The sequence below is a fragment of the Nicotiana tomentosiformis genome, chromosome 2 (genome assembly GCF_000390325.3).
Source record: "Nicotiana tomentosiformis chromosome 2, ASM39032v3, whole genome shotgun sequence".
NCBI lineage: Eukaryota > Viridiplantae > Streptophyta > Magnoliopsida > Solanales > Solanaceae > Nicotiana > Nicotiana tomentosiformis.
This window is the reverse complement of record NC_090813.1, coordinates 55494108-55507001: the sequence shown is the minus strand read 5'-3', so window position 1 is coordinate 55507001 and position 12894 is coordinate 55494108. Positions and strand designations below refer to the sequence as shown.

General features: G+C 40.2%; 1 protein-coding gene and 1 long non-coding RNA gene across 3 annotated transcripts in view; both read left to right on the top strand.

The window, feature by feature from the left end:
* Positions 1-1335: 1335 nt before the first annotated feature.
* LOC138904834 (uncharacterized) lies at positions 1336-3193 on the top strand. The gene is made up of 4 exons (XM_070193335.1): positions 1336-1687; positions 2030-2163; positions 2322-2530; positions 2842-3193. The coding sequence occupies exons 1-4, from the start codon at positions 1336-1338 to the stop codon at positions 3191-3193; spliced, it is 1047 nt and encodes a 348-aa protein (XP_070049436.1).
* A 3919-nt stretch (positions 3194-7112) lies between these two features.
* The window catches only part of LOC138906484 (uncharacterized), a 48071-nt gene continuing 42289 nt past the window's right edge, over positions 7113-12894 (top strand). For both annotated transcript variants that reach the window (XR_011413893.1, XR_011413894.1), the window contains exon 1: positions 7113-7718. This is a non-coding gene — a long non-coding RNA (uncharacterized lncRNA). The remainder of the gene's footprint in view (positions 7719-12894) is intronic.

Sequence of the window (12894 nt, the reverse complement as noted above, 5' to 3'; positions counted from 1 at the left end):
GAAAATTTGAAAAACTCCAAAAAGTTATTTTACAAAATTTTCACTCAAATCACTCACAAAACTTCAAAAACAACCCAAAATTATATTCATGTCCAAACACAACTCTAAATTTTAAATATCATTTTCACTTGAAAATTTTCTCCCCATATATTAGAATTTTACAATTCTTATGTCCAAACGCCTACTAAGACTCTTGTAGTTTGTTCCAGTTCTTAGTCAATGTTGGTCTGAAGCTTCCTCTTTGTTCGTAGCCCAGGCTTTACCTAGTGTCGTTGTAAGATCTTCCTCAGCCCAAACCTAACAAATACAAGAGGCTGCTCTATGAGTAGAAATGACACTAGGTAGTCACTTTAAGGGGCAATTAGTCAGTGCGTTCTGAATTTCTATTTTTCAGTTTAAATTTTTAGGACTAAAATATCCTAATTTGTCATGAATTTGAGATTTTTAGTCTAAAATTTGAGGACAATATAAGTACTAGTTAATCTTTAAATAATATCCCTTAGAATGACTATCTACGCACTTGCCCCGTTTTATGAAGAGTTTTGCTTTTTGAAGCCTATTATAATGAAGCCATTCCTTGAGCATTATGGCTTTAATCTTACATAGTCCACCATCATAAATTTAAGGGTAAATGACACAGTTACTCACAAACACAAAATTATTTATCCTTGTCTACCTATTTACTTTTCTATCCATCAAGCTTATTACTTTTCTTACCCATAGTAGTTTTTGTGGGTAATTTTCTCTTTTTTCTCCTTTTCTTTTTTATTTCTCTGCTTCTTTTCTTTTTTTCTTTCTTTTCTCCTTTTCTTTTTTCTCGTTTTCTTCTTATTTTTTTCTTTTTTCTCTTTTTCTATTGATTTATTTTTTGCCTAAATCGTATTATTGTTATTTTTATCAAAACTTAATTTCACACTCAATTTTGACTCCTTATTTATTTATTTTTTCTTTTTATTTATTTTCTTTATTTCTTGTTCCTTTTCTAATTCCATTTAACTCTTTTTTTCTTTTATTTTCTTTTTTTCATACAATAAGAAAAGATAATTGATATAGTAAATATTTGTTCACCTTTTTAATATAACTAGTATAATATACATTTTATCTTTTTCTTATTTTTTAAAAATCAATTATTAGAACAACTTATACATTATAACTGTTTTATCTTCTCTTTTTTGTTTTTATTTTTTTTTCATTTTTAATTTCATTTATTGTAGCTTTGTGCTGGTTTAGTTGCCGCGCCGAGCTATGATAGAGTGAGGGCATGTCCTCGAGGGGAGCGGGGGGTGGCATGGGGTTAAGGCACATTCTAGGTTGAGAGTGGGGTCATGGAACATAATGACTCTAACAGGGAAGTCTATAGAGTTAGCAAAGATTCTCAATAAGAGGAAGATTATCATAGCTTGTGTCCAGGAGGCTAGATGGGTAGGGAACAGGACTCAAGAGGTTGATGGGTTTAAGTTGTGGTATTCAGGGAGGGTGAGAGGGAAGAACGGGGTAGGCATTTTAGTTGATAAGGATCTAAGGGAGCTAGTGGTTGAGGTTAAGAGGGTGAATAACAGATTGATGGCCATTAAGATAGTCGTGGGAGGGTATACTCTGAACGTAGTTAGTTCTTACGCGCCTCGGGTGGGTTTGGACGAGGTGGTTAAAAGACGCGTCGGGGAAGATTTGGATGGGTTGGTATGGGGTATACCATCCATCGAGAAGCTTATTATATGAGGTGATTTTAACGGCCACATTGGGAGGTTGCCTGGGGGATATAACGGTGTGCATGGTGGTTTCGGTTTTGGAGATAGAAATGGAAGAGGTACTTCACTGCTGGAGTACGCTAAAGCTTTTGAGCTGGTGATCGTTAACTCGTATTACCCGAAGAAGGCGGAGCACCTGATAACCATTCGAAGTACGGTGGTCAAGACCCATATAGATTATCTACTTCTCCGAAAATGTGATAGAGGTTTATGCACGAATTGCAAGGTCATACTGAGTGAGAATCTTACGATCCAACATATGCTTTTGATTATGGACTTAGAGATCAGGTGGACGAAGAAGAAGAGGGATATGTCTGGTATTCCTAGGGTCAGGTGGGGTGCATTGACTAAAGACAAGGCCCAGGAGTTGGGGGAGAAGTTGCTGGCTATGGTAGCCTGGAGGAGTAGCGGAGACGTGAGTTGTATGTGGTATATGACAACAAATTGTATTAGAGAGGCGATGAGAGAGGTGTTAGGGGTCTCGAAGGATTTTTTTGATGGCCATAAAGGGAACTGGTGGTGGAACGAAGAAGTTCAAGGGAAAGTGAAAGCAAAAAAGTGGCATATTTGAAGCTAGTAGAGAGTATAGACGAGGGACAGAAGAGTGCCAACAAGGAGGGGTATAAGAAGGCTAGGAAGGAGGCGAAGTTTGCGGTTACTACGGCTAAGACCGCGTTGTTTAGTCATTTATACAAAGAAATTGGGGATAAATATGGGGTCAAGAAGTTGTACATGCTGGCGAAGGTGAGGGAGCAGAAGGCTCGGGATCTGGACCAAATCAGGTGCATAAAAGATGAGGAGGGTAGAGTTTTATTAGAGAGGGCACAGATTAGGCAGAGATAGCAGTCTTACTTTCATAGACTCTTGAATGAAGAGGGAGATAGGAGCATTGTGCTGGTGAGTTGGAGTACTCAGAGCGGCATCGAGATTTTGGGTATTGTAGACGCATACGAGTGGGGAAGGTTGTAGGGGCTATGTGCAGGATGACTAGGGGTAGAGTAACTGGGCCGGACGAGATCCTGGTGGAATTATGGAAGAGCATGGGTAAGAAGGGATTGGAATGGTTTGCTAGGTTGTTTAACGTCATTTTTAGGATGAAGACGATGCCCGAAGAGTGGAGGAGGAGTACGATGATCCCATTGTACAAGAACAAGGGGGATGTCCAAAACTGCAATAATTATATGAGTATCAAGTTGTTAAGCCACACGATGAAAGTGTGGGAGATGGTGATTGAAGGGAGGTTGAGGAGGAATGTGTCCATTTTCGAGAACCAGTTTGGTTTCATGCCGGGACGGTCGACTACTGAGGCCATTCACATTGTGAGGAGATTGGTAGAGCAGTATAGAGCTGTGAAGAAGGATTTGCATATGGTGTTCATTGACCTAGAGAAAGACTATGACAAAGTCCCGAGAGAGGTTCTATGGAGATGTTTGGAGGCTAGATGAGTGCCTGTAGTATATACTAGAGTGATTCAGGACATGTATGATGGAGCTAAGACACGGGTTAGGACAGCAAGAGGAGACTCTGACTACTTTCCGGTTGAGATGGGGTTGCATCAGAGATTTGCACTTAGCTAATTTTTGTTTTCCCTGGCAATGGATTCATTGACGCAACACATTAAAGGGGAGGTGCCTTGGTGCTTGTTATTTGCGCAAGACATAGTCCTAATTGATGAGACGCGAGGTGGCGTTAACGATAGGCTGGAGGTCTGGAGACATACTCTAGAGTCTAAGGTTTTCAAGTTGAGCAGGACCAAGACAGAATACTTAAAGTGCAAGTTCAGCGGTATTACCCAGGAGGCAGACGGGTATGTGAGGCTCGATATGCAAGCCATTCCCAGGAGAGAGAGTTTCAAGTATCTGGGGTCTATAATTCAGAAGGATGGGGAGATAGATAAGGATGTCACACACCGTATCGGAGCAGGGTGGATGAAGTGGAGGCTCACTTCCGGTGTCTTGTGTGATAAGAATGTGCCGTTGATACTTAAGGGTAAGTTCTACAAGATAGTGGTTAGACCGACTATGTTGTATGTGGCAGAGTGTTGGCCAGTCAAAAACTCCCATGTCCAGCAGATGAAAGTGGCGGAAATGCGGATGTTGAGATGGATGTGTGAGCATACTAGGTTGGATAGAATTAGGAATGAAGTTATTTGGGACAATGTGGGAGTGGTCCCTATGGAGGCAAAGATGTGTGAGGCGAGGTTGAGATGGTTCGGGCATGTTAAGAGGAGAAGCACAGATGCCCCAGTCAGGAGATGTGAGAGGTTGGCTTTGGGAGGTGAGAGGAGGGGTAGAGGTAGGCCAAAAAAGTCTTGGGGAGAGGTGATCAGGCGGGACATGGCGCAACTTGAGCTAACCGAGGACATGACCCTAGATAGAAGGGTATGGAGGTTGAAGATTAGGGTAGAAGGTTAGTAGGTAGTCGTGCGTTTCCTTTTGTCTTTTCTAGTTCGATAGTATTAGTGCTAGTAAAGTACCTTTTTTTCCTTAGTTTGCTATATTCGCATGCCTTTTTCCATTATTACTTGCCATCGGTAATTCTGTAGTTTGCTAGAAGTACTTCGTTCATATTCTCGTTTGCTGCCTTGGACTTAGTTTTCTAAATATATTGTCTTAATATTACTTGTTATCAGTACCTCTTTCATATTCTCTGTTGCTATCTTCGATTTAGTTTTCTAATTATTTGTCTTGCTATTACTTGCTATCAGGGCTTCTTTCACTATCTTTAGCCGAGGGTCTATCGGAAATAATCTTTCTGCCCTTCCATGGTAGGGGTAAGGCTGCGTACATCCTACCCTTCCCAGACCCCACTTGTGGGATTATACTTGGTGGTTGTTGTTGTTGTTGTTGTTGTTGTATTTTATTTTTTCATAGTCTAATTCTGCACACATTTATGGCTCCTTTATTTTTATTATTTTTATTTATTTGTATTAGTAACAATTAAAGTATATTATTTTTCTATGATACCCACATGCTATTTATCATATACTGACAAGGTATATGATATCGAAAACTCTGTTAGAAAATTATAAAAAGACTCATTGAATTTTTTTTTAAAATAAAAAAATACCAAATTTAACTATATTGTTACGTTATCCCATATACTGTAATAGTATACTGTTGCAATAAGTATACATCATTGAATCAAATATTATATACCAAAACAGTATGTAGTATGTTATTTTAGTATATAGTACAAATTAGTCTTCTTCGGTAGTTCAACTCAATTTCAACCTAAATTTCAAAAATCTACTCCAGATTTTTCACCAATTGACTTAAACTTTAGCCACAATCTCCGACAAGCGCAAAACACAATAAAAAATAGACACCGCATTTATTGTCTTTTTTGGATTTCTCTCAGTAACAACAGGTAGAGTTCCTAGAACCCTCTCAAATAATAGATTAGCTAGTTGCCCCACCTGTCGTTCCAAGTTTCGAATGGCCGTGCCTTGTTCTCGGATAGTCATGCCATGGGTTTCAAGCCTCTCATTTGTCTTACTAATAAAGGCCTTCATCAGATCTTCCATGCGAGACTGATTAGATAGTGGAGGATGATATTGCTGCCTCTGTTGATTTTAAAAACCTGGAGCTCCCTGTCCCTGGGGTCTGGAGTTATTCTGCTGCCATGCATTTGCACTACCACCTGGTGAACTCCAAGAAAAAACTGGGTACCTCTATCCCATGAAGTTAAAATTGTTGCCACTTTAGTTGTTGCCTCTACCAGAACTACCCACAACATTTACTACTTCAGCTGAAGCTTGACACTCATATGTAGGGTGTCCCATTCCACAAAAGTTACATGCTGCTTGTGGCTCACTCTGTACCTTGGCCAATATTAACTTTCTTATTTCTTTGACCATGGTGTCTAGCTGGGCTTGCACTGATGTGTTAGAATCTACCTGGCGCACCCCAGTTGATTTTCTTCCATGGTTATCATCTGTAACCTATTGATTTGCATCTTTAGATAATTTATTCAGAGTTGCAACAATCTCCTCAGGAGTTTTCTTCATAAGAGGACCTCTAACTGTGTTGTTTAGCATCCTCTTGCCAGATGGTGTCAGGCCATACCAGAAATCTTGGAGTTATATCCACACGTCTACTCCATGATGATGACATCTTTTCACAATATCCTTAAATCTTACCCATGCTTCAAACACTATATTTGTCTCTTTCTGCTCGAAGTTATGGATTTCTCTTCGAATTTTTCCTGTTTTTGCAGCTGAAAAATAATTTTCAAGGAACTTCTTTATCATGTCTTCCCAAGTTTGAATTGCCCCAGTCGGCAAATTCCGGAACTAGTGCTTAGCATCTTCCCTCAGTGAAAAAGAAAATATCCTTAAGTAGATAGCATCTTTCAATACTCCGTTGTGCTGGAAGGTATTCATAATCTTATCAAAATCCATCAAATGAGTATTTGGATCTTCATTGGGTTTGCAACGGAAGACACAATTGTTTTGAATGGTCTGAAGTAGCCCTTGCTTGATCTCAAAATTATTGGTTGCGATCGAAGGGGGTCGTACACTAGATACTCCTTGGTTGTATACTGGCCTGACGTAGTCTCCTAGTGATCGTCCAGGCCTGAGCATATTATTTTCAAATTCGTCTTCAAACAGAGGTCGGTTCAGGTTGAATCTTCGTCTTCCATTCCCGTCAACCGTTTCATCAGCTCTGAGAGCTATTGTCACGACCCCAATTTTTCTCCGTAGGATGTGGTGATGACACCTAGTCTTAGGGATTAGGTAAGCCTAACACTTACTGAATTAATGACACACTCAACCAAAAACTATTAAACATGAAAAAGAAATTTTCTATACATGCCAACAATCTCAAAACCGGCAGTACAAGTCATAAGCTATACTGAGTTTACTAGAAAATCTTCTAAGTACAACTGTTTCAGAATAGAAATAAACAGTGTGGACATGTAATTTTTGACCCTCCTCAAAATTTTATACCTTTTAGTGCTTAGATGTTGATTTTAGATATAATATTGTTATTTTGACTATTTTTAACTTTTTAGTTTATTTTATCTTAAAAATAAAAACTACAAAAATATTTTCCTCTATTCTAGCTAATTGGTATTTTGTCTAGCAATTTTTAAGTTATTTAGTCTTAACCAAAATGAAAAAAAAAAGAACAAAAACAAAAAGAAGAAAGAAACGAAAAGGGAAAGAAACGAAATCAAAGAATGGAAAAACAAAACAAAAGCAAGAAAAGAAAATTGGAAGCGGTCCCCACTTCTCTATTTTTACTTCATATTCACGTGCCTTTCCATTTTTGACATTTTCTTCAAAATTCTTTCTCTTTCCTTAACCAATCAAATGCTGCCATCTCATCCTTTGGGTTCTGGAATGGTCTTTGCTTTCTCTCCAAGATATATTCTTGAGAGATAAATAGACGGAGAGCAGAACAATTAAGGGGGATTGAGAAGAGAGGGCATAAAAAAACATTAAAGAGAGACGTAGAAATACCTAGGCGCCGCAACACTTCTTCCCCATTTGTCTTAGTTCCTGACTCATTTTCTCTGCCTAAGACCACCATTTTAGCATTGTAAATTCACCATTAAATCATCGAATTTACTGCAATCCACCCATAAACCTTTTTTTTTCATTAAAATAGTTATGTAAACTCACTACTGCAATATCATCTCCTCCAGTTGACCATCACTTCATTTTTCCTTCATTATTAAAGCCATGGATTTCGATTTTGGAGAGATCGATTTTTAATCAAATTTCAACAAATATATTTGAGTCTTTGCTGAAATACAGTCCGGTTGAAGGTCATAATTTTGCTGATTATTCGATTTTGGTGTAGGTTCCGTCCGTCGAGTTTCGATTTCGGGTCCTTGTTCTTGGTCAAGTTTTGGTTAACGAGTCGGGTTTTGTTTAATACAATCGGAACAAATTGTAGCTGCTTTGGGTCATTCTATTGGAGGTCCATTTGATTGATTCAAAAGAAGATCGCAGTTATAAAGGTTAATTTCGCTTCCCTTCACACAATTATTTGAATATTCTTGAGTGAGTTTCTGACTTAATGTTGTTTGACATGCTTTAGTTGTTTCGTTCACTAGTCTGTTTTTTTTTTAAAATTTGCTTATTTTGTTCGAAATTAGTTTGATAACTTTATAAGAATATTGAGTTGCTTGTTGTTTTTGTGAATTATTAATTGTTCAGTAAAGTGGAATTAGGCAGAACAAAGACAAACGGGCAGTGGAAGTTTGAACATAATTAAAGAGAATTGGGCTTAATATGATATGCTTCGTTTCTGCTTCGTTACTATTAGTTTCATTAACGCTAGTAGCATGTTAGGCCGATAACACATGTGTAGGCAAATATTAAGATATTTATACATATTTAATTTTGAGGCAACATGTAATTGAAGACCAAAGACGGCTGTAAGGCACTCTTTTGCGGTCCACAATAGTGTGGCTGCAAGATAATCTTCTACGGCCACACAAATCTTGTGTGGACCGCAATTCGAGGAAACTCTGAACTTGGCTTTTTTGTCAACTCTCTGATCTTGGATCCGAACCTAGCTTTTGCGGCCGCACAATTCATGTGCGGTCCGCAATTTGCTTAGAAGTCTGCTGAGTTTTTATTCCTTATTGCGGCCGCAGATGGAATTTTGCGGATCGCGCAGTTTAGGCTTATGTGCCTTTTATTGCCTTGTGTTTAGACTACTCTTTTTAGTCGGATTTCATCTCGGGAGTCCAACATCCAGCATTTCTGCAATTGCGCACATTTTATTAGTTTCGGGAATACAATTTCAATGCTTTTAGACTAAAACAAAGCTAAAAGACGCTAATAAGTAGTCAAAATTTCCACTTATCAATGCATTTCAATGCTTTTATTTTTTATTTTTGCATTTTTCTTTTTGTTCTTTTCTTTCCTTGCCTTTCATTCTCATCATTTCTTTTTCTCTTTTTGTGCCTTGATACCTCTTTCAAGTTCCTCGTATCTCCCCCCAAACTTACGTTTTTAGCCACTTGTTTCACAAGAGTGTTAAGGAAAGTTCGAGTGTCAAGAGAGGGTCACGACAAAACGGGTAAAGACTTGTAACATGGTTATCAAATGAGAAAGACTCAAGGCTCAAATGGGTTGACTAGGGATAACAACATTGGTAGGCAATGAAAAATTTAAATTGGCCAAGGAAAGCCTACAATCACTTCTCAAGCCAAGCAAAACTTATGATTTCACCTTGCAACACATTCGGAGCAAGGTTTAGACCTTTCGCACGTGTACTTGGACTAACAACAAAGCATTTCACCCCTCACGCAACTGGATTGTTAAAGAGGATAGAGTCGAGGGCCCACAACGACCACATTCAAGATTGAAAATCACTATGGTTTGATTAAACCACTAGATAATTGCCTAAGTTAACACAAGAGTCACAAAGTCACTAACTAGAGCTATTTCTTTCAAAAAAACTATTGTTTCTAACCATAAGCATGTAGTTAAGTGTGTTGGTACCAAGTGAAGCATTTTTGACTCTTCAAGCATGACTTAATTAGGTCTTTTTATTCATTACTACTATTATTTCTAAACACAAAACAGACTCATTCCCTTAAGAAGGTTGTCACGCCATCTATCGTTGGGACGAGTCACCCGGTTCGCACAAAAACTATCCTTGGAAAGAACCATGGCATTAAGAAAACCAAAAGTTTATTATCTACTAAAACATAAGAAGAAGCTATTAAATCAAAAAGAAGCTACTAATTCAAAAGGAAGTTACTAAATTAAACACTAACCAATAAGAAAATAAACATAAAGAAACTACAAAGCAAAAACTATCGAAAGCATAACGAATGTACATAATGAGGGAGAAGGAGCAGATATATACATAATGAGAGAAGAAGAGAGAATATATACAGAATAAGGAAAGAGAAGAAAATGATGTCAATTTATTACAAGCCAAATGTCTCAGAATCATCAAATAAAATCAAATAAACTCCACCCCCACCCCCGAATAAAAATAAGTATTGTCCCCAATGCTTAACAATATAAGAGTAAACGAAGGGTAAGAGTGAAGAAGACTCCCTATGGCTCCTTGGATAGATATGTGTCCCCTGCAATGTCGTCATCCTCAACTTTGGGAGTGACTGGGTTGGTGAATATCTGACGCACTGCCTCGGCAGTGTCGGTAGCAGAGTCTGGCTCCTCAGACTAGCCAGTCAGTACCACTGGTGCTGTAGGATCTGGGCCTGGATGGTGAGGGTCAATCAGCGTGTCAAATGGAATATCTCTAGCTGCAGCAAGCTTGGCAACCTGTCTTCGGAGCTTGTCCAGTGACTTCTTGGAGGCCTGGGATTTTCTCATCTTCTTTACTTCTTTTCCCATCTCTTCGATCATTGACCCATGCATTACCAATGTAGCCATGATGGTGTTCTGGTTCTCCAGGAGCTTCTTCAATGTTTCTTCCACTGATGGGGGCATCTAAGGTGCCGGAATAAAAGACTATGCTGCAACAGTACTGGATAAGTCAGACAACTTTGCAGTGGTTGTCTGCATCCAGTTGTTGAGGCTCGCCAATGTCTGGGAGACTCGCATCGCATAAAGTGGAGCAGTAGGCATTGACACCGGCTTCAAAGCCGAGGTGGAACCTGTGACAGGAACTGCTGTAGGAACTGAGGATGGTGGTGGAGGCATGGCTGCAGAACTAGATGAAGGCTCGGCCGAAGTGGATGGAACATTAACTGCCTCTGCAACTACCACTGATGGCTCATCAGATTGGCCTGTAGTGGTAGACGACTGACCCTTTCTATTAGGGTTGTGTGCATCCATTAATGAGTACCATGAGAAAGGTTTCTTCGCTCGCACCTTTGTATCAAAGTCCCTCGGCTCTACCCTCGCATCCGTGAGATACTTTGTAATGGTGTTGGGATGCGGGTAGGATGTGTCAGCTTACCGGGCGACCATAGAGATGTTGGCCGACATCACGACACCCACATTGATAGGGTACCCGGCCATGATGGAAGCAACTAAATTGCCCGAGGGATCGGAAGATATGTCTCATTTTAGCACGAGTCTAGTCTGCTGCATACAAAGGTTTGCCACCCCTTTGCCTCGAAGCTCAGAGTGCTCATGTGAATAGAAACCCCTGCTATGATCCATGGTGGTGGTGGTCTAGGAGCTGCTAGAATCTCTGCTAGCCAAGGATGAGATGTATCCCCAAGTGCACATTTTCTAAGTACTCTGTGGGCTCGACATCATCAAATCCCAAGTAGGTGTTCAATGTGTGCCGATCAAATCGCACCTTGAGGTTTCTCTCTTTTGTCACCTTTGTCCCTTTCTTTATATGTGCCACATTGGCGTAGAAATCCCGGACAAGGTACTCCTTAGCATCCACCACGCCCTGGGTAAACCACATCCACCCTTTGCGTTCTCTAAACTTCCTCAAGATTGTCGGGTTATACCTCTCAAGATCTTTTAACTAAAATTGGCGCTCAAGAGTGAGCGACCTCACTGGCCACCACTCACGAAAGCTGGTGAAGGCTGCTAAACTGACAAAGCGGTCCTCCCATATTTCTTTCTTCTTCGACCTCTCGAGGCCGGTAGCAGTAGCATCTCTCCCTCTACCATCATCGGGGATGTCCTGCACTGATGTCTCAGGTGCCTCAGGGGCAGGTGTAGTAGATGGCTGAAAAGCCTGACTAGCACTTTTTGAGCCCTCGGAAGTGCTATGCGATGTGGACGACTCGTCCTTGAGATGATATCTCTCTGGCGGTCTTGACTGGACAGTCATTTGCTCATGTACAGAGTCTGAATTTCCCTCTGATGCTTCCCTAGATGGGGCATAAGAACTGGTTTAGGAAAGATCTGCACCTCTCCCTCTGCCGTCTGCTGTTTTATTTCTAATCTCATGTTGTTAGGCACTAGGTAAGGGTCTCTTCCCTTATCCCCGAGAAGGGTCACCCCTTCCTTTCGAAGTGTCACCTCTACCTTTAGATTGCACCATTTTCTGCACCAAGCAAAATTGATTGTTAGTTGCATTTCAAGTTCAAACATGCAATGAGATCTGTAAGGACACATCAGAAGGCAGGGAGGAAACACAGTTGAAACTGCGGTCCGTATATTTTTCATTGCGGCAACAGAAATAGCCTTGCGGACTGCACAATTTTCTTTTGCGGCCGCAGATTTGGGTTGCGGTCCGCACATTTTATCCTGCATCCGCAACTCAGATACCACAAATATGCCAACTCTTTGATAACAGAGAATTGGTTATTTTGCGGTCGCTCTGCGGTCCGCACAATTTTCTTGTGACCGCACATTGAATCACAAATAGCACCCTTCTCTAAAGTCAGGAAAAGAACAGTTTTGTGGCCGCAATGGAAATTCTGCGGTCTGCACAATTTTTCTTGCGGCCGCAAACTCATGATTATTTAAACTTACCTAGAATCAACTTGTGCGGTCGCAGATTCCAACAATTACGAATAGTTCGGCAATTTTATCTAGGGCTTGCAATGTTTTGCACAAATTTTGACATGGAAACAACGTATAAGCATGAAAATCTATTGACCCATCCCCCCTAGAGTATTTATCAGTTTACCCACTACAGATTTAACCCCACAAGTATGTACAACTAGATTCAACAGACAAATGGCCTAAAATTAATTAAAAAGCTATGAATCAAACTAAAAATTGAAAAATCTACCAAGTAATTGAAGCATATCAGATATGAATGAGTGCAAGAAATGAGTGATCAACAGTTGCTAGGCGTGTGGGCAGATGATTTAAGAAGAAATTTCAATTTTGTCCAAGTTTTTGTGCTCAGAGAGGGAAAAGGGAAACAGTGCCCTGGCCTCTTTATTTATACTTGTCGATTTTCCCAAAGGAAGGAGAAGTGAGTGCAGCCGCGGAATTTCAGTTGCGGACCACACTCTGTTACCTGGTAAGCTTATACACCATTTGGTCTGCGGTCCGCAGATTTTTGTGTGTGACCGCAGATTTTATTATGGACCGCAGATTTTGTGTTGCGGCCGCAAATCGGCCATTTTTCTGACAGGCCAACTTCAGAGAGCTAACAATTTCCACCTTCAATTGGTGCGGTTCGCAATGTAATTGTGCAGCCATAGAGCACCTTCTGCTGCAACAACCATACTTGTGCGGTCCGCACAATGCAATTGCGGTCCGCAATTCTTTCAACACTTAACC